Below are 25,123 nucleotides of genomic sequence, written 5' to 3'. Positions count from 1 at the left end.
CTAAGCAATAATATTGCTTGTTACCAATATGGAAGCTGTAGCTGGTAGAATAGGAAGAGTATTATTGCTCACCAGCAAATAAATGTTGCTAATTCACTAGAATTGCATCCTAAATGAGTAATTCAAGGGCTTGTTCAAAAGCATATCTCTGGGAAATTTTGCTTGAATGACGGCTGACTTAATCATAGCTGAGATATTAGATGTTTAGAAATGACACCTGAATTTCTTGCCTTGATTCTGTGATACTAAGGCTGTTTAGTAGTGTAAAGTGTTGCATAACCCTGAAGGAGGAGTTAGATCATAATGGAAGTAGTTTAGCAAATGGACATCATCTACCAACAGTATGGTATAAAATAAAATATTTGTTCTCCAGAGAGAGTTAAAGGTTTATTGTGTGCATAGTCATAGTAAAAACCTGAAGGAGCCTCTTTTGACTACAATGCTTTCTAGACCATGAAGAGGAGTTTGACATATTTCAAATGTGTCCTAACCAACTACTTCATAGAAGTATCTTGTTTTCAGACCTGTGCCTTTCCGTATGTCATTTTTCAAGGACTGGGAGATAGTTTTTCTTTAGTAGTAAAGAAATAAGCGTAGGTTTCATTTATAAGTTGGCAGCAAAAGCTTGTATTTTCTTATTCAAGTAATACCTATTAACTAATACAGCTGTCCATCACAAAACTTTTTTCTGGCAGAAGTTGTTTGGTTTTTTAACCTCCATTTATGCTTTTACAGCTACTAAAGTGTACATTACATTTAAATGGGTTTTGCTTTCAGAGAAATTAGCCCATCAGTGCAGTGGGCTGTTTAGCAGCTTTATCTGTGCTTAGGGCTTTCTGTAAACAGATTTTTTATAGAAAATGGAATTCTAATCTTTCATTTCTATGAAGAAATACCTGTTTCAGCCTTGCAAGACTAAGTGATGGAAACTCAGAGGTTATTTTGAAAAAAAATTGGGTTTTTATACAAGTGGTTTCTTTAGTAAATCTATTTGGTTCTTTTTCATATCAGTTAGTGGTGAGCTTAGCAGAGTTGAGGCTGTCCTCAAGAGGAGGAAAATAAAACATAAAATACATAAGCAAAACAAGGAAGAAGAGAATAAATATTGAAGCATGTTGTAATTCTATACATATTTGACTATACTATAAATCCACTAAACAAATGTGGTATCCTGTAGTTTGTCTGATTCTGGAGAGTCATATAGGGGTGTTCCAAAAAGCAGGTTATTTATTTTATCTGTAGTAATGATCTTGAAAAGTAACTGGGTTTGCCTTCTTTATTTTCTTCTTCTTTTTCCCCTCTTTCTCTTTGCTCTGTAGAATCTAAGCTCAGCTTGCCAAATGAGATTATCTTTCTGAATTAATCTCCATGGAAGTGGTATTCTTAGTGCAAATAGCTCATAAATTACCATTCTCTAATTAGAGTGAGATAACTCAGAGTTGCTGGAATGTTCTTTTCAAGCTACACTTTGTATGAACTCTGCTGTTGGGATCATGTGCATCCCACACATGTGGATTGCCTTTTTATGTTTCAGAGGATCCATTGGGAATGCATCTGTATCCCAGGTGCCTCGATCATGTAAGGGACAAACCAAGCCCTTCCTTTTCTTTGCTTACAGCACTGAGACAGAAACTGAGTATTGCCTGCTACTTATCACGACTCTAGATAATGTCTAGGGAGTCTTGGAGATTTCTCCTTGCGCCAGCTTGCTGTGGCTTAATGTGCGTGTGACTTCACATGTGATTCGAGGTTTCATATGCTGCTTCATTTGCAGCTGAATCTGTGCTTTCTCTTGTTCAATTTCAAGCTCTTTTAGTGGAATTCTCAATGAAATCATTATTGCAATCTTGGAAAAAGAAAATTTGTCAAGTTCAAGGTGTGATGACAAATTCCTGAACTCATCCACCATTATGAAAAAATAATGTCTTAGCAGTTGTTGGGAAGAACAGTGGACATAACATTATACAGCATTATTTAAATAATAAAGTGTAATCTCAGTGAGATTGAGTGAGTACAGATATACTCTTCAGAATCTAAAAAAATAAGTAAAACTCTTTATTTCTGTAAAATTGAAGTCTAGGAACCAGCTAATTGGTAGTCTAGGTTTGCTTAATTTGATATTGCAATGGTGTGTTTAGGCTGCTTCCCAAACCAAAATTAATATTATTGTAATATGATTGAGGCATGTATTGCTTTAATGCCCAGTAGTCTTGCACTGGTGTCACTGTGTGTGTTTTCAGTGCTGATTCTAAGAATTGCTGGCAGTGTGCAAACAGTAGAATAGAGGAAAAGTCTAATTCTGCTGTGCACATCACTCCCAAGTGGAAGCCCTGTAAATTAGTGGAGCGAGCCGGGCAGGGGCTTTTTGCTGTAGAAGAGTGTCAGCTGTTACACACAAGGACTAAAGCTAGATAAAATGAGTTTTTAGGATATTGTTTAGATAATTAAGAGAGGATATCAGTAATGGAGGAGAACAAGTGTCTTAGAACTCTAAAACCAAATGCACTGTCAGTGAAGACTGAGATGGTGAGAACAGTTGTTTTAACAACTGTTTTATAATACCTATGTTCTCAATTTAGTTACTTAAAGCAAAATAATAATCCAGTGTAGCAGTGTTGGAAGGCCATGCAAGACCGCTGGGGAAGTTTAGAAAAGTGGGTGTTCATTATCAGAACAATCTGACTTCTAAGGGTGGGGTATTAGAAGACCAGAGAACTTTTTAAACTTCTGTTATTGTTGTGTAGTATGTATTGCTGTATAGTATATACTCTGTTATTTTGAAGATATTTTCTCAGACTCTTGTACCGTTGCATTGTTTTTTTTTGTTTTCTTTTTAACTCTAAACTGTTGTGCTTAATAAAATTGCTTTAACATTCAGGAGGAAGCTCTAAACACAGATACTGAAAAGCTCAGAGAGCAGGCATTTCTATCATCCTCAGTATGCAGTCTTCTAAGGAACTTCAGATTATCTCTGGGACATCCAACTGTTCCTTCATGCTCTAGTGTCTGCTGTATCTTTTTCAGTTGCATTGGAATCTAGGTATCTGAGCAATTGGAGTCCAAGTTATCAGTCTGGCAGAGCTCTTGAGCCTGTAATTCTAATTTACAGTTGATCTCCCTAGTATTTGAATTCGTGTGGTTAGTAGTACACTAGATGCAAAAAAGACAATAACTTGTTTTCTGAAACTAGAAATATTTTTTTCTTTGTGTGGATTTGTTTCTGTAGAAATTTCAGGAAGGTTTTTTTCCAGTCTTTTACTGTTATATATCATGTTCTTGGTAAATATTATCAGTTTTATCTACTGTGGTTTCACTTATAGGTGAGACACAGATTTTGTACCTTTGTTTCTGTTAACCATAAGCACTGTAGTTTTGTACCTCATTTTCTAACAAAGTTGACCTAGCTGAATCCTACTTTTTAACCTCTTTTAGAAATCAAAAGTGGCCTGCAGAGCATGTAGAATCATAGAATTCCTGGGGTTGGAATGGACCTTAAGAATCATCTAGCCCAACCTCCCCTGCCATGTGCAGGGACATCTCCCCCTAGACCAGGTTGCTCAAGGTCTTAGTCCAACCTGATTTTTATAACTCTTAGCAGATAGGTTTTGTTATGTACATTTTCTATAAACCCTGATTGCTAGCATTTTAGGGCTGCAAACAAGAAATTTCACTATACTTTAGATTATTCCTCTCTTCAGACTAGTGATTCCTGTTGTCACAAATATCAGGCTTTAGTTTTACTGGGTGACATTCAGATACTGGTCATATTTCCTGATCTGGTGCCTGGAGTACTTCTGTCAGTATATTTCCTTAAGGTTAATTTACTGAAGATTTTGAGAGATTGATTATACTTGGAATTTTAGTGTTTATGTTTTATGCTGGTATTTTTTTTCTTCTGGCTTACCTTTGTTTGATCTTCCATGGAATCCTTCATTATGGTTTCATGCAATTTAGAAATTACTTCTAATTAATAGCTTATAGCAATTTTATATTAGATTTTTGTGACACTTCTGCTTAATATATCATTTTCTTTCTGAAGTTTTGTGATCTTTTTGTTTGTTTGGATTTTGGTTTTTTTGTAACAGAGGAGCAGAAATACTGTTATTTATGGGGAGGAAGGAGACTTGTATAGTCAGCTTTTGTCTTTGCTTATCAAAGAACTATTTTTTGCTACATTGTTTAATTCTATACTCTTGCATAGTTCAGCAAATGCATCACCTTTAATGTTCTTCAGTCTTCCATGTTTTCTACAGAAGAAAGAACTTTTGACATTTAAAATAAGTCCATAAGGCTTTCTTCTTTCTCTTTTTCTTTTTTCTTCCCCCTCTTTCTGATTCTGCTTGTTGATTCTGGTTTGTCCTGTGTTGCAGGCGGATATCTGGCACAATAGATGTGATTGGACAGACCATCACTATCAGCAGGGTGGAAGGACGACGGCGTGCTAATGAAAACAGCAACATACAGGTTTTATGCTGTAGTTTTTTGTTCTATTTTTGACTAAAATATATTTTTGCTTTCCCAGTAGCTTCTGACTAAAGCATCAGTGTATATGAATGAGTAATACAGAAGTAGCTTTAAGTCCAGGAATAAAGTTTTGGCAGTTACTGAAATATATTAAGATGAAATTTGATAAACTTCAGAAGAGGAATGTTTTGGTGTACCTCTTACTGAAAAGAAATGAGCAATGTTGCAGACTTAAAATCCAGGAGACAGCATTGGCTCTGCTAGATCTGTTTGGGATTGTGTTTTGTTTATGGAGTGAAAAGATAAATATTTAAACTGCCCATTTGTCCCCCTATACCTGCCAGACATTAATGCTGGAAGTGAAAGCCCCTTTGTATGCAGTTTGAGAAATTCAGCCTTTTAAAAATAAGGTGTGAAGGTAGTAGTTTTTTTTAAATTATATTATAGTGCTTTACCATAAATTGCAAGATTAGTCTTTGGTTTTAGTCTAGACTTTTATTATCCTGAGAATGCAACTAAATCTGCATGGAGAGAATACACTTCTCTCTTGAAGAATCAGAGAGAAGGATCAGGGTTGATTGGTACTCAGGTTGCCTTTCCATGCCAACTTAGGTTGAGGTTAAACAGTGAAAATAGTAAGGTATTGTGTTGATATTGACAATACTGCCGTTTGTTTTTCATCAGATCTCAGAGCATTTAAGTAATTTATAGTCTTGGGTTTTCATGATTTTCATATTTATTTTTAAATATCTTCCATTATGCTAGTTTAAGGTGTTCTTAGACCTTTAAATGTACTTGGCAAATATGAGACGCGGAACGTAGGTATGCAGGTAGAACTTACACCATCTGAATATGGGTCTTTAGGTGTGAAGTGATACTTTCCTATTTAAGTAACTGAAAGAGAGGAAGCCTGTCTTCTACCCTTTTCACAGATCAATTGTAACTAGAGTTTGCTATTTTACAGGTTCTTTCAGAGCGCTCTAATCCTGAAGTAGACAGCTTTACCAAGCCACCTCCATTTTTCCCTCCAGGAGCCCCACCCACTCACCTTCCACCACCTCCTTTCCTCCCACCCCCTCCAACTGTCAGTACTGCTCCACCTCTGATTCCCCCACCAGGTAAATATCCTGCACTACATAGGACATGCATAACAAGAGATTTGTTAACATCAGATTCTTGAGGTGCATTGTCTAGAATTTCATGTTCTGCTCTTTTCTTAAATGTATCTGTAAGGCAAACCCAGAAACTTGTTTTTACTTTCTCAGTAAGCATAATCCCAGTTAATAAATACTGCTGGTTCTTGTGTTCTTGAAAATGTTTGAAGTGAGAAGCTGTTTTCTGTAATTCAGTAATTGTTAATGCAATTGAGAGGTACATGTTAACGAATCATTCTACAAAGTTTTGGACTAAAAGTATGGCATACAATGAATGTGTCACAAATTGGATTCTCTGATGTCTAAGGTCAAGGAAGTAGGAGAAATTCTAATCCCCCTTTTCTCTCACAGCATGTATGAATTCCCAAAAGTCTGAAAAATATTGCATTTGCTCTGTATCCTTTCTTTAAGTTAGGAGTCTTATTAGTCTTTGATGTTTTCTTCCAGTGTTTTGTGTTGGTGAATCTTAGAGGAATCAAAGCTCTTTCAGAGCTCATCCCATTATTGATCTGTTTTGAAATTTACTGACATTTCCTGACATTTATTGAAATTTGACATATATGGAAATTTACTAGAAGTGTCATGGGCATTTGCACAAGTGGTGCAGTGACCTGTACTTGTCATTTTAAGACATTAAGTTCAAAAGGATTTGGCAAGAAACTAACAAGAATGGTCAGTGAGAAATTAAAATAGATGGAGAACCTTTTTGGCGTATTTGAGTAGGAAAGAAGCATTTGTCTACAGAAGATACCGATTTAAGGTGGAGCCTCTTTCCTTATTTTCTCCTGTTCCTTTAATTATTTTGCTTGACTTATTCTGAAAATCATGCTGAACAGTTTCTTTGCTATTCTGCTTGCAGAGGGAATCTTTTAAAAGTTTCTCTGTTAATTTTCTTATGTAGAAGTAAAGAAGTAACATTTGAGTGCAACTAGTATGAGCTTTTATAGGGTTTAAATCCTCACAGAAGTTGCTTCTTCAATTGCCCCTCCTAATTTTTAAACTTAACTCATTCTGCCTGGCAAGCTCTGGCTTTCCTCAGTGATGGTTATACTCAAAAATCATAGCACCTAGAAAATTGAGGAGAAGAGATTTAAAAATCAAATAATTCTCTTCCATCTTCCTTTTTACTTTTTTTTTCATATATATAAAAAATAGTCTCTGAAGTGAGATTATGATAGTGCTCTGGTGATTTTGTGATATTTCCTTACTGGGGAAGGGGAAGGACAGAAAGGGGATAGATGTGACAATAATGTTTGCTGCTGTTTTAAGCTTTATTTAAACCTTTCTGATAAAACAATATATGTAATTCATTGCAGTATTTTAGAAAGTAATTATTTTAATTGTAATTGGGTTCAGAAAAGTTGTTTTAAGTTGTATATTATTAAAAACATGAAAACCATCTTCACAGACATCCCAGATGCACTTGGTGTGGGATGTCACATACAGGTACTGGACTCTTCCTATGAAACCCCTCACCTGTTGAGTTGTTAAAGGTGAAGGAAATCCACATGTGTTGCAGATCAAACCAGCAGGTTTGGCTTTAGTCTCATGGTTTACAGGCAGGTTTATGACACAGGCTTGTTCAGAAAGACTTCTGGAACATCCTTTCGTGCTTCGAGTAGATTTGAAAATAACGATTAAGAGCTGTGGATTTAGTTTCCTCAGGCCTGTGTTTTAATTGTGCTGTTGCCAGCTCTTTATCATCAAAGCTGTTCCAAAAATAGGTTCTGCCATCCCTCCTAGGTTCACTAGAGGAGGAGGAGTAAAAAAACTATACTTACCCAATATTAAACTGGGACTACTTGCCAGAAAATTTAAGTATTCCAAATATAAAACATCCTCCAAAAGCGCCTTTGAAAAAGGATCTTGCTTTGAAGTTAGGTTTCTTTTCTGTATTCATTCACTCTTGTGATTCAAATCTTTTTTGAGGAACAAGTCCTGGAACAATTCAAAGAACCAAATGTAGAAAATTCTCAAATAGTCCTAGGAGGTGACTGGCTGTAGCAAAATATGTGCTATTTTTTATTTGCTAGCTTTATTGCTATGCTGGAGTAATTTTCATCTAAAGCAAAACTTGTATGCTTGTTACCCAGGCTTTAAAATTTGGTTTATGCACTTTGGTTTAAGTCTGTAGTTAAAAATGTAGCATGTATATGTGATTTAAGAAAAAAGCAATTTCTCTGAAATACTGAACTTGTTGCATAGCTTTGCAATGTATACCAGGATTTGGTAAGTAACTGCTCAGCCTCAGTATCCTAAGTATTTACTTTTTGTCTTTTGATACAGAGAATCTGACCTAATTTAGTCTGTGGCAAGAGAACCAAGTTGAGTTATATTATATTCCTTAGGGCTGTTACACAGTTCAGCTAATTTACAGTATGTTGTTAAATTCTGGCTATGTTGTTCATGTGTGATTCCTTACTCCCTAAGCAGAGCACGTGTGGCATTGCTTTCCTTTAGTAAAACATACTTGATTTTCTGTAAATACTTACCAGCTCTGGACTAGTAGGATGGTATATGATGTTCTGAAGGCAATTTTGAGCGTGTTAGGTAAAATGGTGCACTAATGACATTTGGGTTGCTTTAGACACACAAGTCTGGGTATTTAGGTTTAGGCTGGAATTATCTTTATGGCAGCACAACAGTGTTGTAGGGACATGACAAGGTCTACACTAAGCCACCTTCTTCCACTGGTACAATGTAGTCTCTTCACTGCAAGAAATGATAAAATATTTCAGTGCTTTTTCTCAGAAGTATTAATTGGCTGATGACACTACAAGTATATTTTCATACACTTAGAAGGCAAAGGAGTGATGAGTTGAGAAATTATTTATTTTCCATTAACTGAAGCTTATTATTTTTTTGTCTTGTTTTGTGTGGTATTTGTGTATTAGTGAGGAAGGTGAGGAAAAACATTTTAGATCTTTTTAGATCTTTTGTCAATTTGGCATGTAGAATCTTTCTTCCTTTGTGATACCATCAAGTAAATTAGCTTTATTATTTAAATTAGATTAAATTATTTTATAATTATATATAAATTATAAAATATTATAAAATTATAATTAAATTATTTAAATTAGCTGTTTTAAAATTATATAAGCATTTATCATAACTCTTTAAAAGTTCTCAAAGGCTTTTGTGGGGAAAACTGCTTATGTATTTTTTTGGTGTAATACCCTGCATTAACAAATTCATTAAAATTATTTGGACATTTGGTCTTTGGATATTAGTTGTATTCAGTCTGTCTTAATTTTGTTGGAATGGTTGTTAAATGAAATTTTTCATTTGGTTTTTGGTCTTGTGGTGATATTTTTACTTTTAATTCTGCACAAGATAACATTCTTGAAAATGAGGAATATATTAATTGTTTAATACAAAGTTTTTCCTTTTTGTAAAGAGGAGTTAGCTGATGGATTTCTAGGCAATTCTCTGGATAGTGCTGGGTGCCATGTGCAGTGCTAGCAATATACTGGTTTTAGTGCAGCAATTGAAATCCTTTTTAGTATAAGGTGGAGCTAATAAATCACTTTAAGAGAACTTCTGGTATTTTTCTAGCTTAAGTTCTTAACATTGCTGTAGTATATAATAGATACATGCTTAACATTTATATATTGTATATATTTTTTCTATGTTTTAGGCTCATGAATGATCTCTTAATTAGAACAATTAACCCAAACAGATTAATGGTAAACATTTTGGCTGTGCAACAGTTTGAGTTCTTAATCTTGATTTTCTTTCAGGAATTTTCATCAGGAGTGTTTGGTCTTTTAAATGTTACACTGTCAAAAATTTTATTGTGTGATAAAACACAATAAAATTTGTGTTTTTAACAACATTCCAACTGTCTCTTGGAAAGCTTGTGTGCTGATGAAGAGAAAATGGCTCATGCAGTTTAGAAATTTGGCTGTTGGAGTTCACTGTCTCCTGATTTACATTTCAGCTAAGAGATCAGATTTTAAATCTTCCAGACTAGACGGAAATTTCAATTATATTTCATCATGTGTTTAAACCTATAGGATTAATACTGTTAGGAATTCATGTCAGAGAAATCACAATTAGTGAGCTTTGATATTGATCACTGTTCATCTGCTTGCATATTCCTTCATTCTGTCCTTCTATCAAGGCAGTCTGGGAGCAGCTGGCATTTCTAGGCATTATAAATACTTAGATTTAGTAAAATGCTGCTGCCATACAATAGTCTTAATTTTAATGTTGAACTAATGAGATATATGTAAATTTTGTCATGCAGTGACCAGTACTGTACTCTGTGAATGTTTATGCAGCTATGTCAACACTGATGAAAGCACTTGCCAGAATTTTCTGTTCTCTCCTTCCCCAAAGTTTTGCTATAAACTGTCAGATTGAATTTACATACTTTTTAATGGAAGCAGAATTGTTGAAAACTGAAAGTGCTTTATGCCTGGTGAAGTCTATTTTCTGCTAAAACAGTATTGTTTTAGCCCAGTTTACTATGTAGCAGTGTTATGTGTTCAGTTCAGGTAAAGCTAGTTCTTTGCAAAGCATGACAAGATAAGTTATTTTTACCTTATAATCATTCCTTTCATAATCAGTAAGATAGGTTTATATGTTGAGGCAGTATATTTTATTAGGTCAGGTAATTTAGTTGGGAACAATTTTGTCAGCTTTTATTTAGATCCATAACTTTTTAATAATCTAACTTTTTAGTTAGATTCATAGCTTAGCTAAATCTGAAAATCAGGTTAGAGTAATTATTGCACATTTCTGTTAAAGGATGCTCCTTTCTCAGATAGTTACAAGAAAACAGAGAACAAAACAATCTTTTTCCCTCCACTTAGCTACTGAATGATGAACTGCAGTGTCATAGCACTGACTCAGACATCTGTATTGCTTGCTGCTGCCTGAATACTTTGTTCATGCAGACCTACTGTTTCCAGTGCCAAGCTGTTGAAGGTCAGAGGCCAATTGCATTTCCTTCCATCCAGCCATGGAATGTAAAATAAAGCAAATGTAGTCTATAGGATGTTGCTTTCCTTCTGTGTACTAAGTGTTTTAGGATTATGAATTTAATTCAAACCTTGAGACCCAGAGTCATTCATCACTATTTTTGCTTCTAAATAAGTAAGATCTTAAAGTATAGGAATTTAAATAAAAAGCTAGATTTCACAAGGCTTGTATAAAATTTTAACAATCAATATTAATGTGACGTCTTGATCTGAGGACACAGAAAATGTGTTGTCATTCTTCTTGATCTTGTAGGTAGTGAAAGCTCAATCTGGTTTAGATCTGCAGGTAATAAACTATTTCTATAACTGATATTTGTTGTCTTTTTAGGTATACCAATAACAGTGCCACCACCAGGTAAATTTACTTAGATTTTTTTTCCACATTTAAGAGATGAAAACTTGACTGATGTGCAGCTTACCAACTTCTTTTCAATTATATAGATAAAGGATTTTGTATAGTCAACTATGTATGTATATGTAAGCTCAGTTATTTTGATGCCAAGAAGAAGAGAAATTGTGTGAAAATGCTGTTGAGTGGACCTAATCAACCTGTTTTCTATATTCGTCTATACTCGGATGTATATTTCCTTCTTTAAAATCATTTTTTCCCAGCTATGCAGTGAATAGTTTTGACTGTTGCTTATTAAGTATGGTTTGAATTTGCCCATACTTCTACATCACCATATTTTTAAGAATGATAAAGTTTATAATTTGAAGCACTGATAAGTCATGTTTAATGTTTTGCCTTTTTCAAGCTGAAAAGTAGTTCTTAGTCTTACAAAATAAAAACCCATTTACATGGAAACAGTTCTTGATTGTTCTCTCTGTGTTCTCTCTGGAATTTGTTTGCCATTATATGCTTAGCCTAGTTCTTTTATGTGTTTATGGGTGATAGATTTCTACTTTCTCCCCTCCTTACCTAATTTATTGTTACAGGTTTTCCACCACCACCTGGCGGTCCTCCACCTTCCCTCATACCCACAATAGACAGGTGATTATCTGTTTGAAATCTTGCTAAATAATCTATCAGTATTCTGTAACTGAAATAAATGAATAAGCTCTCTTGCATTGCCCAGTCTTTAATGAATTTGCAATTGGGAAAGGGGAGACAGCTTCAGATTTTTACAGTAGCTTTACAGAAATGTTACTAGTCTCACATCTCAACATATTCTTTGAGTAGGTTACTTGGCCACTTCCTAGTTTAGTTATGACACAGTATCAAAATATCAAATTAATTAGAGTTTTGATGGTAAATCAATGCCAAGACCTAAGGGGTTGATTGTTAAAGTATTCTTTAGTAGTTTGAAGGCTTATTTATGTGAACTGTATACTTTCCAGCTATGTACACAAAAATTTTAACACAGTTTCAAGCCCTCGTAAACTATAAGAAGTGCCAGAGTTCCACAGAATCCAAATTGTTATTTCTATTCTATTCTAAGTGTTCAGCTGTAACAGGCCTAACTGTACTTTTTCAATACAGTTTTTTATATGCATTTATATTTTTATTTATAAGCATACATATATATATAGATATAAATATATTAAAGGAGGGAAAAGGTTGGCTAGCACAGTCTTTGAGTAATATGTGTATTTTGCTGGAGGCCAAAAGTAGGTCATATACAAAACTCACTTAAGATGGTACAAGCCCTTGTCAGTCCTCTGGATCTCACTGAAGGAAGATCTGTTCCTTTGAAATTGAAAATTCTGTTAAAATACATGATACAGGAGGATGATGGAAAATCTCTGAGAAAATCTTCATATGATTTAATTGAGAATCCTATCCTATCCTAATGTATCATGTGCATGAAAGTATGTTTATTACTTTGTACTGACAGTTGCTGTGAATGAGTTCTGCTTCTGATTATATATATTGTATACAATATATATATTATGTATAAATGTATCTATTTATTGCAGGAGGTAGCTTTGTTGCTAAAGCTGATTTTTAACATTTATCTTTAATATCCTGAAACTGGTTTTTTGTGTATTTTCTACAGTGGACATTCTTCTGGCTATGATGGTCGTTCCGTTCGTGCATTTTCATATGGCAGTGGTAAGTAAGCAAGCTTGCTGGCTTTGGAAATTTTGACCAGATTGATTATCAATTGATAAGTGATATCAGATTGTTTGATACATATATGAGGATTTTAGCTAGAAGACTAAGTAGGTCCTATCAGTATTTCATTATGAAAGCTCATTGCTGACCATTGTAAATAGATACATGCTGTTGCAAATATAATCACTGTTGGTAAATACTATTGTTTTGCTTATTAATTTATATACTAGACATATTTTCCTGCTGCTTTTGCAGAACTGTGATTTTGAAGCATTATATACCATAATATGGACTGCAAGTCAGGGAGAATTTTTCAAGAATTTAAAAGCAGAACAATTACTGTTGAGATATCATCAGAATTTTAATTACTAAGACAAATCATTCAGAAATCCTGATGATGTACCTCTCCCCTGAAAAAGCATTTTTCTAAGACACTATAACCTTCAGCTATCCTATTGCATGTTTTTTCCAGTAAAAGTGCAATAAGAGTGAACTAAAATAAAAGCTTTGTCATGTGCCACCAAATGGGCATCCACAGAATGTATGCTGAGTTTAGAACTGTTACCTAGCACAGCTCTGCTTCTTGATCTGAAGTAGAAAATAAGAAGATAAAGTATTTGGGTTGGAGGGAATCATCAAAGATTATCTATTTCAAGCCTTCCTGCCATGAGCAAGAGTACCTTTCACTAGATGAGTTTGCTTTGAGTCCTGTCCAACCTGGCTTTGAACACTTCTAATGGTGGGGCATCCACAACTTCTCTGGGCAACCTGTGCTCCACCACCATCATCATAAAGAATTTCTCCCTTATGTCCAATCTAAACCTACCATTTCTCGGAGTAAAACCACAGACCATTGTCCTGTTGCTACAGGCTCTGTCAAAAAGTCTCTCTCCAGCTTTCTCCTAAGTCCCTTTGCAGTATTGAAAATCTACAATAAGGTGTGCCTAGAGCCTTCTCTTCTCCAGGGTGAACAACCTAAACATCATAGGAGAGATGTTCCAGCCCTCTGATAATTTTCTGTGGCCCTCCTCTGGACTTGCTCTAACATATCTTTGTTGTACTGGGTCCCAAGAGCTGGATGCAATACTCCAAGTGTAGTCTCACAAGGGCACACAAAGAACCACCTCCCTCAACCTGCTGGGCACTCTTCCTTTTGATCCAGCCAGGATACAGGTGGCTTCCTGAGCTGCAGACTCACACTGTGGGCTCATATAAGGTTTGCTTTGAATCAGTTCATCACCAGTTTGTACTGACATTGAGGACTGCCCCACCCAGATGCAGGACCTTGCACGTTGCCAGTCACTACCTCTGCCTTCAGTACATCTGCCATCCAGCCTCATACCTAGTGCCTTTTCTTTCAGCTAAATTCTATTGCCTTGCTCCTTGTTCCCTTGAACCCTAGCTGGTGAGAGGAGAAATTGTAGGGAAGGTTTTGTCTGTTTCTGAGGATGTGATGTTCAGCATAGATCAGATATTCAGCAAATCTATTTCCCAAATGATCCAAATCTTAAGCATGGATATACAAATGACATTTTGTAATGACTTGCAATTTCTTGAAGTTGTAGCAGTTCATGGAGTAATAAGCAGTACTTTGTTGACATTGTAAGGATCCTCATCAGTTATTGTTTGCTTTCATGCATTGGAAGCTTGCTATGATTTTAAGCATTATTGAAAAAGAATTCATAAACATTGGCTTTACACAGACTTCTTTTTTAGCAGTAATTTAATTGTGTTTTAGCAAAAAGGTAAAAGCTGCGATGTACAGCTAAAGCCATGCAGAGCATCAGAAGGAAAGCAGTCTTACTAAGACATATTAATGTATGTATGTGTCATCTATTACCTAGTCTCCAGTGTAGAATGTTTTTCACTTTGGTGTCTCTTCTGTTAGAATTTTCTATTCTGTCAAGTATTGTCAGGGATATAAGAATATTTCCAAGTTTTATGTTGACCTTTAGAGGTGATGGCATGCTTGTGTTGCAGCACCAGTTTTAAAGGATGACTGTTAGCATGATCATGCCAACATTGTATTTGAATTTCTTGAGCATGATTAAAAAATTGTTTGCCTTTATATGATTATGGAGACCAAGGAGCAGAGTCCACTCCTGTCTTCCCAGTGTACTTCCAACAAATCTGGTATCCCTGTTGCAGCAAAAGCTTTTGTATTTGCTGCACAATACAATTGTCTGTCTCAAAGCTGTCTGTGTCAGGGATTTTTGAATCTGTAGGGACTCCATGGCGTTTTATCACTGTTGATCATCTCTTAAAAGAGATGTTTTCCTAGTCAGCATCATACTCTCACAGTCCCCGCTGTGCAATGTGATCACTGGTCAGTGTTTAGCAGTCCTCTGTGAATCAGAACTTGGGAGACATTGAGAGCTCCACAGTACAGCAGGGTACGGATTTACAGTCATTTAAATAAGTGTATTTATTTAATAATTGCTTTGGATCATAGTGCTGAATCTCCAACCTGTTGTCTTCTTTGACAGTCTGTACATTTCCTAGCTTTGTCAAAATTGCTGGGGAAGATGTGCAAATGGAACACATTGCAGAAAGTACCAGTCTTGATTAAGATTGATTACTAGCCCTTCTTCTGCCTATTCAAATTCCTTAGCTCATGTTTTGGTGTCTCTTCCCATGTGGTCTGTTGGGTTTCCCATTGCAAACCCTTTAGGAAGGTTATGTAGTAAAACAATATCTTAACTTACAACTTCAAGAATGTCTGTTTTGTTTTTGTGCTCTTCCACCACATCAATATGGTTTCATCAATTTGCACTTAAATCCTTTCACAATTCACACTACCTTTGTCATCTTATCTTTGGCTTTGCTTGAGCTGCATTTGATCAGCCACTGAAGCGCCTTTTATCATATGCTTGTTTGCTTTTCCTCAAGCAGTTCTCTGGTCTGTGCTCTAAATGTTCTTTATATCTTAGGAACTTGCAAGACATTTAACACTATAGAAACAGTCTGAGAGTCAGTATTTTTTGAGGCATAAGGAACAAGCATTAAATAATTTGCCTTATGCCATGAAGCTTTAAGTTTTTAAACAATCCAAAACAAGGTTCGTGTCTCCAAAACCAGTAATTATTCAAAGCTCTCTTCCTGTTTTAAAAATAAAATCAGAGTTGAATTTTTGAAGTGTCTTTCTTCTTGTAGAAATTATTGGAATAATCTATGTAGAAATAACAGAAATGACAAATTCCTTCATTCAATAAAAAAGTAAAAGTGGAATACCAGTTGATACTAGAAAGTAAGCGTCTTGTGTACAGTAAATAATTCCTGGTGAAAATGTAGATATAAAAATGTGCAGTGTGTCTAATTACTGTTTTATCTCATGTTACTGGGGAGAAATACTTCTGTCTGATGAGAATTACTCAAGATGTGATGAAGTATCCAAAATTTAATGTAAAGTTTGTATTACCATTAATAACTGGTATACATTTAAAGCTAAGTTTAAGTTTAAACTTTACATCAGAATACGCTAGCAGCCAGTGTCTCATATACCATACATGTGTTGTTGACATAGTGGCAAGTCAAGGAAATTAGCAGTCTTTTAAGTCCAGCTGGGTTTTTTTGCTATTTCTGGCTGCTTTCCTTCGATGAATTTCAGGTCTTGGCAGTATAATCAACAGCATAATATTGTATTAGGACATTTTTTCTGTTAACCCTTAATTTTGCTTGTAGACCTGAAGTTAAACAGTGTCAAGCATTTTATTAGAGGCAAAAACTTGTAAAATGCTTTTTTAAGGAATTATAATACTTTTCATTGCAAATGTATTTTAACAATGAAGTGTTTTTTCCTGCTTCACTGCCTGCTGTAAAGGTCTTTTGTATTTCTGCTCTGGAAGCTTGGCAAACTCCTCTCTTAAGCTTCTGCCAAAGCTTTCTGGGGCAGGCATACTCCAGACGTTACAGGCAAGGCAGTCTGAACATAGCTGTCAGCAGAGGCCACTGGTTTTATAACTCAACAGTATTAAATACAGCACCAGTAACACACTTTACATTGTTCAGTGAGTATTGATGTTAATTGTTCTGTTAATCTCTTTGTGACACCATGAAGTCAAGTAAATATTGTTCTCGTATTATAGATGATGAAGTGGAGCTCAAAACAAACGATTTATTGAAAGTTAGGAAAGCTAGCAAGGCAGATAAGCAGAAAGGGAGAAGTCCTCAGTACTGTAAGTCCACTAGAGAGTGCTGTTTCCAGCTGAATACTCAGCCCTTGTTTTTCCTTTACAGGATGTGTTCACGGGACTTCTGGCGAGGGAGGGCGGGACAGAATAATTGGGGCATTAGAAGTAGCAGTTCTGTATTACACTGAAGCTGGCAAAAAGCAGTGGAGAAGCATGTTCCTTCTCTTTATTTCTAGCTATCTAAAAAGGTTGGGAGACACTGATAAGACTTCCTTCTTAGCATCTTAACATGTCACTTCTAGATTAAGACTATGCCTCATTTTCTTAAACTGTTATATTTTAGTGGTATTAGTGTTTGTGCTGAGCATTCATAAATGTTCTTGTACAAAGCACAAGTGGGAGCATTATTTTTTCTCCCCAGAGTGAATTTATTTCTAAAGCTCCTTTTACCTCTGTAGTCAGAAAAGTATGACAGAGCACATTGCAATATAAATTAGCAAGTGAGAACTTCATAGCTAGCACTATATTTTAAATATAATGATTTTAAAGTACAAAAGATAAAAATAATAGCATTTAAATACAAGGCTGGAAGCATCCTTTTTCTGAACTGTGTTTTCAGAGCACCTGAGTTTCAAAGGCACTTCTGTTTTCTGCTTGTTTTTGTTCTGTTGTTCCCCCAAAATAAAGCCATTTGACTGCATAGAATCAGATTCTTCGAGCAAGTATTTGCACAATTATTTTTTTTCCCCCCCAAAAGTGTTTAGACAGTCTTTGGGGTATGTACCCTGGTTTTGTACATCCTCTTAAGAAGTATTTAAATGAGTGCCAGAAGCTTTTGTAATCATAATGGAAAATATGCAGTGTTTGCTTAGAATTAACTCTAACGTGAAAGGGGAAGATTAAAAAATGTCATTGGAGGAAACTGACAAATGTTTTCATGCATAAGTTTCCATATGGTATTTGATTTTGTCCTTTCTAATAACTACATCTCTTTCTTTAGTCACCTTTCCACACCCTGCAGGTTCTGCACCCTCATGGTCTAGTCTTCTGGACACCAGCAAACAGTGGGATTACTATGCACGAAGAGAGAAGGACAGGGAACGTGAGAGAGAGAGATCCCGAGATCGGGATCGTGACCGGGACCGAGACAGGGATCGAGACCGTACCAGAGACAGGGAAAGGGACCGAGATCACAGTCCGTCTTCAAGTGCGTTCAACAGGTCAGTGAAATGTCCTAAACGTGCTGTAACTGCTTAAAACCCTTGTCTCTGTTGTACAGTGTACTTCAGCATTCAAGTTTAGTGTTCTGCTGCATATTCTAAGGAGCTGGGTCGTATGGCTTCCTCACCTTCACCCTTTTCTCTTGGAAACGATAATTCCTAAATTTCTACATGTAAAACAGAAGCAGGAAAAAAAAGACAGTATACATCCAAATTGATCATAGTGCTTTACAAGTTAAGGGTGATTTAAGTCTTGAAAATGTCTGAAATATCCATCTATTTTTGACATCAGTAGGTCTAGGAAAAAACCTACAGAGAAGTACCAAATGAACTTTTGTTGCCAATTCGGGATTAAGAGTGACGTGTTGCAACATTTGACCTTAATTAATGGTGTTAAATACCTGCTAAAATGGTTAATATTGTTGTTTAAAATGGCTGGATAATAATATTTCCTCTCCTTTTTAAAACTATTATTTCAAGGTCAAGAACTTTCATTTTGATGTAGATGACAAAAATTATGTCAGATAACTTTATTCAGCTTTCTAATTTCTTTAAAAATGAAGCTGCAACTGTTCCGTGGTTCATGTGCTCAAGTACAAAGCATTTGATGTTGAGCTCGCTGTGGCTCCATAGAACAGAGGTCTATTGGTTAGCCAGACTTTTCTAAATTTCCCCTGCTTGTTATCTACTAAGCTTTTTGGGGTAAATAGCTGACACTTTTTCAGTGTTTGCTGTTAAGCTTAAATTTTTTGCAGAATATGTATGTTAGCTATTAGGCAGATTGTTTTTACTAATGGTTTTAAGCTGAAGGGAATGAGAGCACTGAAAGTCAACGTTACTGTGGTTGAGAGATGACATTTTTGCATGATGATTGTTAGCTGAAGACCCAAACTGGGTGCAAGCTGGGGGATTTTCCACATGTGCTGGTGTGGTGATGTCCTCTCCTGTGGGCATGTGCTTCATTCCAGAGTCAGATAGGCTGAAGATCTATCTAAACATCTGTTTTTCAGACAGCTTGATTGAAGGCCAGAAAGAGCCCTGGTCATTCAAGGGTGCTTGAAATGAACCTTAATAGCTTCCAGGCCTCAAGAAATCTCTGTGCTGCTGCCAGAGTTATCTGTAAAGGAGGGGGAAGAGCAGGCCTCGACTTTTTTATGTGACTAAATTATCCACCATCTGTAGCAAAGCTGTTGCCACATGGCTGTGTAAGAAAATGGGAGGCCCTTAACTAGGATAAGTTGGTTTGGGAATCAGAAGAGGTGGGAGAGGCTTAAGAAAGACCATGCAGATATAATATTTCTTAAGAAGGTTTATTTTCAATTCTGTGCACTTATGAAAATAGAATGAATGGAGCTTTGGGGAAGAGAATGTGAACTGTTTTAAAGACTGCACAGATGTATAGCTTTTATTTATATTCCCTTTGTTTAAACTTTGATCAAGGGGTCTTGGTGGGGTTTGTAGTAAGCATCAGGTTTAGCATTTTACTGCTTAGAAATTATGGCTTTCAATGCTTTTAGCAGTTGTTTTCCATATGAATAGCCTGTGTTTTTGCTACAGCATTTCTTAAAATTATAGGAAAATAGGATTATTCTTATTCTATTATAACCAAAATGTGGTTTAAAAATGAACTTTCAGCTGTCTTTTTATTCTGTTCTGCTTTTACTCTGCTATCCTCAGAGAAAAGTATACATTTTTACAATGCATCTCACTCTGCCTCCTTAAGAAGATGCCATTATTTTTGGGCTGTTTCCCTTCTGCAAAGGTTGGGACTTTATATTGTTTGCTTGAGGTTTTTTGTTGTTTTTTTGTTTTGTTTTGTGACAATGTAGACATTGGAATGTGATTGATATGTTACTACTTTGTGGTTATGCCTCAGCAATTTGAAAAATTAAAAAAACAAACAAACAAAAACCCCCAAAACAATAAAAAAACACAAAATCCAGCAACTGTGTTTCTAAGGTCCTGGAATTTAGTAATCTCGTGCAGAAGAGCAGATGAGGGTCTGGCTGGCTTGGCTTGCAGCTTTACAGGATTTGGTGTCTGTGGTCAACAAACTGAACGAGACTCCATGATCAGTGTGCAATAAAGGTCAGAAACACTGAGCAGCATTAGAGTGTTCCTGAAAGCTCCCAACACACTGGTCTTGCAAACTGATTTTTTGCTTTAGTTAGAGAGGTTGTTTATTTTCATTAGACACACTTACAAGCTGTCATGGTTCTTTAGTAGTTTGCCGAAATAAGGTTTAAAAGGGAGTATCAGTAATATTTTTAACCTTTTCTGGACTGCTTTAAAATAAATGGGTAACAGAACAAATGTAGAGTGTGAGTTACTATTAAGGACCTTGGATCTCATTTTTGAAACAAAACCTTAGTCTACAAGTAGCCATCTAATTTCCCATGGCAAGCTTATCAGAAGTTAGTGGTAGATATTCAGATTTTAACTTTTTAGTTAGATACTGATCATCAAAATACTAGTTTTGGTAAGCAATATCAGATATGGGAGGAAAATACAGTTGCACAGAGTGGCTGGGGAGTCTCCATGCATGAAGATATCCTGAAGCTGTCTGGACATGGTACTAGTCAGCTGGTACTGATGGCCCTGCTTTAGCTGGGGTTTGGTCCTGGTGACCTCTACTCATGCCTTCGAACCTCAGGTTTTGTGCCATTTGATGACAAATGTGCTTTGCAGGATTCAATCAGCTTACTCTCAGCTCTGAGGTTATAAATGCATTATTAAATCCATGAAGTTGTGTCACGCAGTGGCAAATCATAGTTTTGAGTTCTGTATTTGTAGCTGTAGTTTTCCTGGTTTTGATGTGTGAATATTTTTTGTGTCCCTTAGAAAAATAGAATTTTCTATGGAGCGGTTAATGCTTCTCCACAGTGTCTTAAATTACTAATTTCTGACATTTGCCTAATGATGTAATCATACAGGGTTTCATAAAAAGACTAGTGTTGTTGCTTCAGGTGTTCCCCCTTCTCACTCTGAGTTTTCATGCATAACTGTAATAATCATTAATGTAATATCCTCACTTGGGAAATGGCCAGAGGATCCAAGTTGTGGCAGATAAAATGGGTTTGATCTCAGTTCTCACTGCACCAGGACATGAGGAGTTGAGCTGTTCTCCCTATGATGTGTCTGGTCTGTTCTGCTGCTGCAGGGACTTCAGGAAGATAGTTTCTTTCATGGTGAATGTTGGCAGAAACAAAAACACTTGCCTTTTGTTAGGTCAACAGTATCTAAATTGTTACTGGTTTAACTTTAGAAAGACTGTTAGACTGTGCCTTTCTTTAAGACTTCGTAGGGATCTCCCAAAGTACGGGTAGAGAAGACTTAATGTGATATGTAAATAATTACACTAAGTTTGTTTGTATTGAAGTTGCACTGTTAAATGCTGCTGGGTAGGATTTTCTTAGTTGAGAAATGATGAAATGATCATGCCTTTTTGAGCTATGCTAATGTAGCATTTGATTGGTGTAGGCTAACAATTTAGATTTCAGTAAACTCTTAGAACTGCCCTTTTCATCAAGTCAAAAATACAAAAAAATGTTTTTAAGTAAAGCCTTTGAATTCTTGTCCATAGAATATGGACAAGACATATATGACATCTTGTCATGATATTTAGGGGTCTTTACCAACATTGTGGCAGGGCAGCATTTCATGGCAATCCAAGTGAGAAGTGCAAGTAGAGATAGGACTAGCACTAAGAAAAATTAATTTCAAAAGCAGCCAAAATATTTAGCATATTTTACTCTTTGTACTTAGCTTTTCCTTTTCTTGAAGTGGGTGTAAGGAAATAGATAACTGTACCAAAATCTAATTTTAATTTACCCAAATTGTATAATAGTCAAATAGTGTGCTGCTAAGTGTTGAATGTTTCAAGCACTGACCTGAAAACATTACTGAAGTTTATGTAGGGTTGTATTTCCTTCCCAGTTATATACAGGTTCAAGCTAACAGCTTGGTAACTCCTATACAAACTTAATGTTTCACTGTTGTGTTCTTTTTTCTTTCATTTTTAAAGAACAGTTTCCTTTCAAAATTGCATTAACTGCACAAGTCTAGTGTGTAACATGAAGAACTTTATTGTCCTTTAAGCACTGGAACTCATGTAGACATCCAGAAGCATTATTAAGATTTTCCTGTCATTTAGCTTGTTATTGCTACACTCCTTGGTCTTACTGTCCTGAAAATCTCTTCTTTGTGAATCAGTGATGAAGAACGCTACAGATACAGAGACTACGCAGAGAGGGGCTATGACCGCCATAGGACAAGTAGAGAGAAAGAAGACAGACACAGAGACAGGAGACACAGAGAGAAAGAAGAGAGTCGACACAAGTCATCTCGAAGGTTTGATTTCTCTTTTTTTAATAGGATATGAAAGACTTGTCCAGTTTAAAAAAATAAAAAAAAAAGTAGACTTTTAAAAGAACCCCAAACAAACAGGAGTTTTTGTGGCAAGACTGTAAACACTTGAATGTGCTACTTGGAACAAGTCTGCCATATAAAACGTGAACAGACAAAAAGCAATACTGACCCTGGGTAACCTTGTATTGAGTGATGCATGTGACAGTCGGTATGTGAACAGTAACTAGGACATTGGGGAAAGAAGGGTAAAAATGGTGAGTCAGAAAGAGGTGGAATGAAGCTGACATTCAGCAGCATGAACAGAACAATTTAACAGTCATTCTCGGTATGTCAAATAATCCTCAGAGTCACCTGATAGAAATTGTTGTACATGATCCATTTTAAGTTAGAAATAAAAGTTAAGTCCAGAAAATGAGGTCAACAAGAATGTCAAATTATTAAAGAATGCCAATAGGTTCGTGACATTGCTAAAAGTATTGCTATTAGAATATGGATTACAAATGTGAAAAATCATTCAATTTTCCCCACAAAAAGTACAGGATGGATAGATGTATCTTCCATTCCAGGAAAAATTCAGTTGTGCACTGACATCAAAAAACTGAGTTGGGATCAGATGCCAGTTTTAAAATGTGAATGCAGAAGCTGTTTTTTTGGTAATTTGTAATTAAATAGGACCTGAAGTGTCAAGTGTTTGAGGCATGTTTTCTCTCTAATTAGTAACAGCAGACGTCGTCATGACAGTGAAGAAGGGGATAGCCACAGAAGGCACAAACACAAGAAGTCCAAAAGAAGCAAAGAAGGAAAAGAAGCCAGTGGTGAACCTGCTCCTGAACAGGAAAACACTGAAGCTGCCCCTGTGGAATAGGCTTGTGTGATTTTTGCCTACTTGCATATATATTAGTGCCAGAAATAGATTACTATAAATCTTGTTATTTTTCTGGGAATTATAATAATTTGCTCTTAATCTTGTTCTGTTAGTTTGAAATCAAAGGTTACTTTGGTTTTTTTTTGAAAATAAAAGAACGAATTTTTCATGTTAAGATTCTTGGACTGACTTTGTCTTTTAAGAAACAGTGAAAAAACATCTTACAGCTAGAGGCTTATGCTCTTACAATATAAGTAGGGCTTAAATTCTTTGTATTAAATTGTCTCCTTTTTTCATAAGCCGACGGGAAGGTCATTCTTTTACTGACTTTAGAAACAGTGTGCATTCATTTTATTATATACCCAACATCTGGAACAGTGTGGGTTTAGCAAAGCTTTTGGAGTCATATTTGGAAAGGTCATCTTTTACTACAGGGACACACAGGAACTGCAGGCTCTTCAAAAGCTGTGTAATAATGTGGAGCAAAAAAAAACTAGGGAAAGTGGGAAAGGTGCTGATTGTTCTTAGTTGAATGGAACACTGAGCATGGTGATGATACACTTGGTAATTATGTCTGGTTTGTGTGGGTGCATAAGGATGAATTAAGCTGGATAAGCATCCCTGCTGCTTTTCAGTGGCTTAAGAGAGAGTTCATTTTAGTCTTTGTTCTAGGGGAACAGCTGCCCTTAACACGATAAAGATTAACAAACATATCCTCTTCCCACTGCAAGCTTGTGAGATAAAAACAAGACTGTGGAACATGAGTGATTTGCAAAGAAAGACAAAGGGCTATTTTAAAAGACATATAAGACCACCATCATTTTTAGATTTACTTCATGCAGAACGGTATCAAGTGTGATTGATAAGGCAATCCCACAGAAATTTTACTGCTATTCAAAAGACTTATTTGATGGCATTAGCAGGGTGCAGTGTACTTCCTTAAAAGTAATATTCTATATAAAAATCCCAGATTTAATAGTATTAATAATAGTATTCATCAGAACAAACCAGGGAAACGAGGTAATTTGGTTTTGGATGAAAATAATGTCTGTACAAGTACACAGTTACAATTATTTTTAATTATTTTAGAAATTTCATTCACAGTTTTACAGACTAACAAACAGTACTTGAAAGTCTTGAAAATACCAGCTTCATGCTGACCATGAAAAGGTACACATAATCAAAGTGCTATTAATGTGTTGGATAAAAACCTTCACCTGATTATTGCAACTAGAAAAATTGCAAGAAATATTTCCATAAGTTATTTGAGGTTTTCTTTTTGTAAATCAAAATAAAGTGGGTGTGCAGAAGCTGTTGCTCCTTAAATTTCATTATTATTTTAATGCATTAAATAGATATATAGATATGTATAAAAAAACAACAAAAAATCCTTAAGAACACAGGGAAAGAAGGACTTAAGTCTGTAGCTTGGATCACTCCAAGTGATTTTCTGACAGGTGTCACTGCTTGGCCTAAACTTGACTTTTCTTGACATGCAGGTTGAAATTTCACAAACCTTTTCTTTATAAATACATACTTGACCCCCCAAAAAAACCAAGACTAATGTTCCTTTTTTAAATTTTTTCCCCATGTTAAGATACTTGTCATACTTTCCACGAAGACTTGTTTTATAAAAATGTGCCAGGCCACGACACAATTGTGAGAGTAATTTTTCCTTTTAGTTCTTTGAGCATCCTTGCCAAGCAGGCATGCATCATTCCTGATGTGTTCCTGCCATTGACAGCAAGGAGGATGTCTCCGCACCTGAAAAAACAAATTCAAGACAACAATCAAAGTGACTTCTTATCTTAAATGTTTTCAAATGCCAAAGCACATCTTTAAGCTGGGGAAAGGGGTAGAAATGAGTATTATGGTTCTTTC

General features: G+C 35.7%; 2 protein-coding genes across 12 annotated transcripts in view; one reads left to right on the top strand and one right to left on the bottom strand.

Annotated features, from left to right (window-relative positions):
- FIP1L1 (factor interacting with PAPOLA and CPSF1) overlaps positions 1-23,417 on the top strand; it is a 38,461-nt gene extending 15,044 nt beyond the window's left edge. For 4 of the 7 annotated variants that reach the window (XM_015624389.3, XM_015624387.3, XM_015624388.3 and 1 more), the window contains 9 exons: positions 4,371-4,464; positions 5,429-5,582; positions 10,932-10,958; positions 11,540-11,594; positions 12,601-12,656; positions 16,745-16,834; positions 17,790-18,009; positions 22,222-22,359; positions 23,095-23,417. In XM_015624389.3, coding sequence (XP_015479875.1) covers positions 4,371-4,464; positions 5,429-5,582; positions 10,932-10,958; positions 11,540-11,594; positions 12,601-12,656; positions 16,745-16,834; positions 17,790-18,009; positions 22,222-22,359; positions 23,095-23,242 — 982 coding nt within the window. In that variant the 3' untranslated portion in view covers positions 23,243-23,417. The remainder of the gene's footprint in view (positions 1-4,370; positions 4,465-5,428; positions 5,583-10,931; positions 10,959-11,539; positions 11,595-12,600; positions 12,657-16,744; positions 16,835-17,789; positions 18,010-22,221; positions 22,360-23,094) is intronic. The other 3 variants (XM_015624392.3, XM_015624391.3, XM_015624390.3) reach the window with 1 other exon arrangement.
- Positions 23,418-24,301: 884 nt separating this feature from the next.
- LNX1 (ligand of numb-protein X 1) overlaps positions 24,302-25,123 on the bottom strand; it is a 79,492-nt gene continuing 78,670 nt past the window's right edge. For all 5 annotated transcript variants that reach the window (XM_015624380.2, XM_015624383.2, XM_015624381.2 and 2 more), the window contains one exon: positions 24,302-25,006. In XM_015624380.2, coding sequence (XP_015479866.1) covers positions 24,871-25,006 — 136 coding nt within the window. In that variant the 3' untranslated portion in view covers positions 24,302-24,870. The remainder of the gene's footprint in view (positions 25,007-25,123) is intronic.

This window comes from Parus major, chromosome 4 (genome assembly GCF_001522545.3).
Source record: "Parus major isolate Abel chromosome 4, Parus_major1.1, whole genome shotgun sequence".
Classification (NCBI taxonomy): Eukaryota; Metazoa; Chordata; class Aves; order Passeriformes; family Paridae; genus Parus; species Parus major.
Note: the sequence above shows the minus strand (reverse complement) of the source record. Positions and strands in the feature narration are given on the sequence as shown.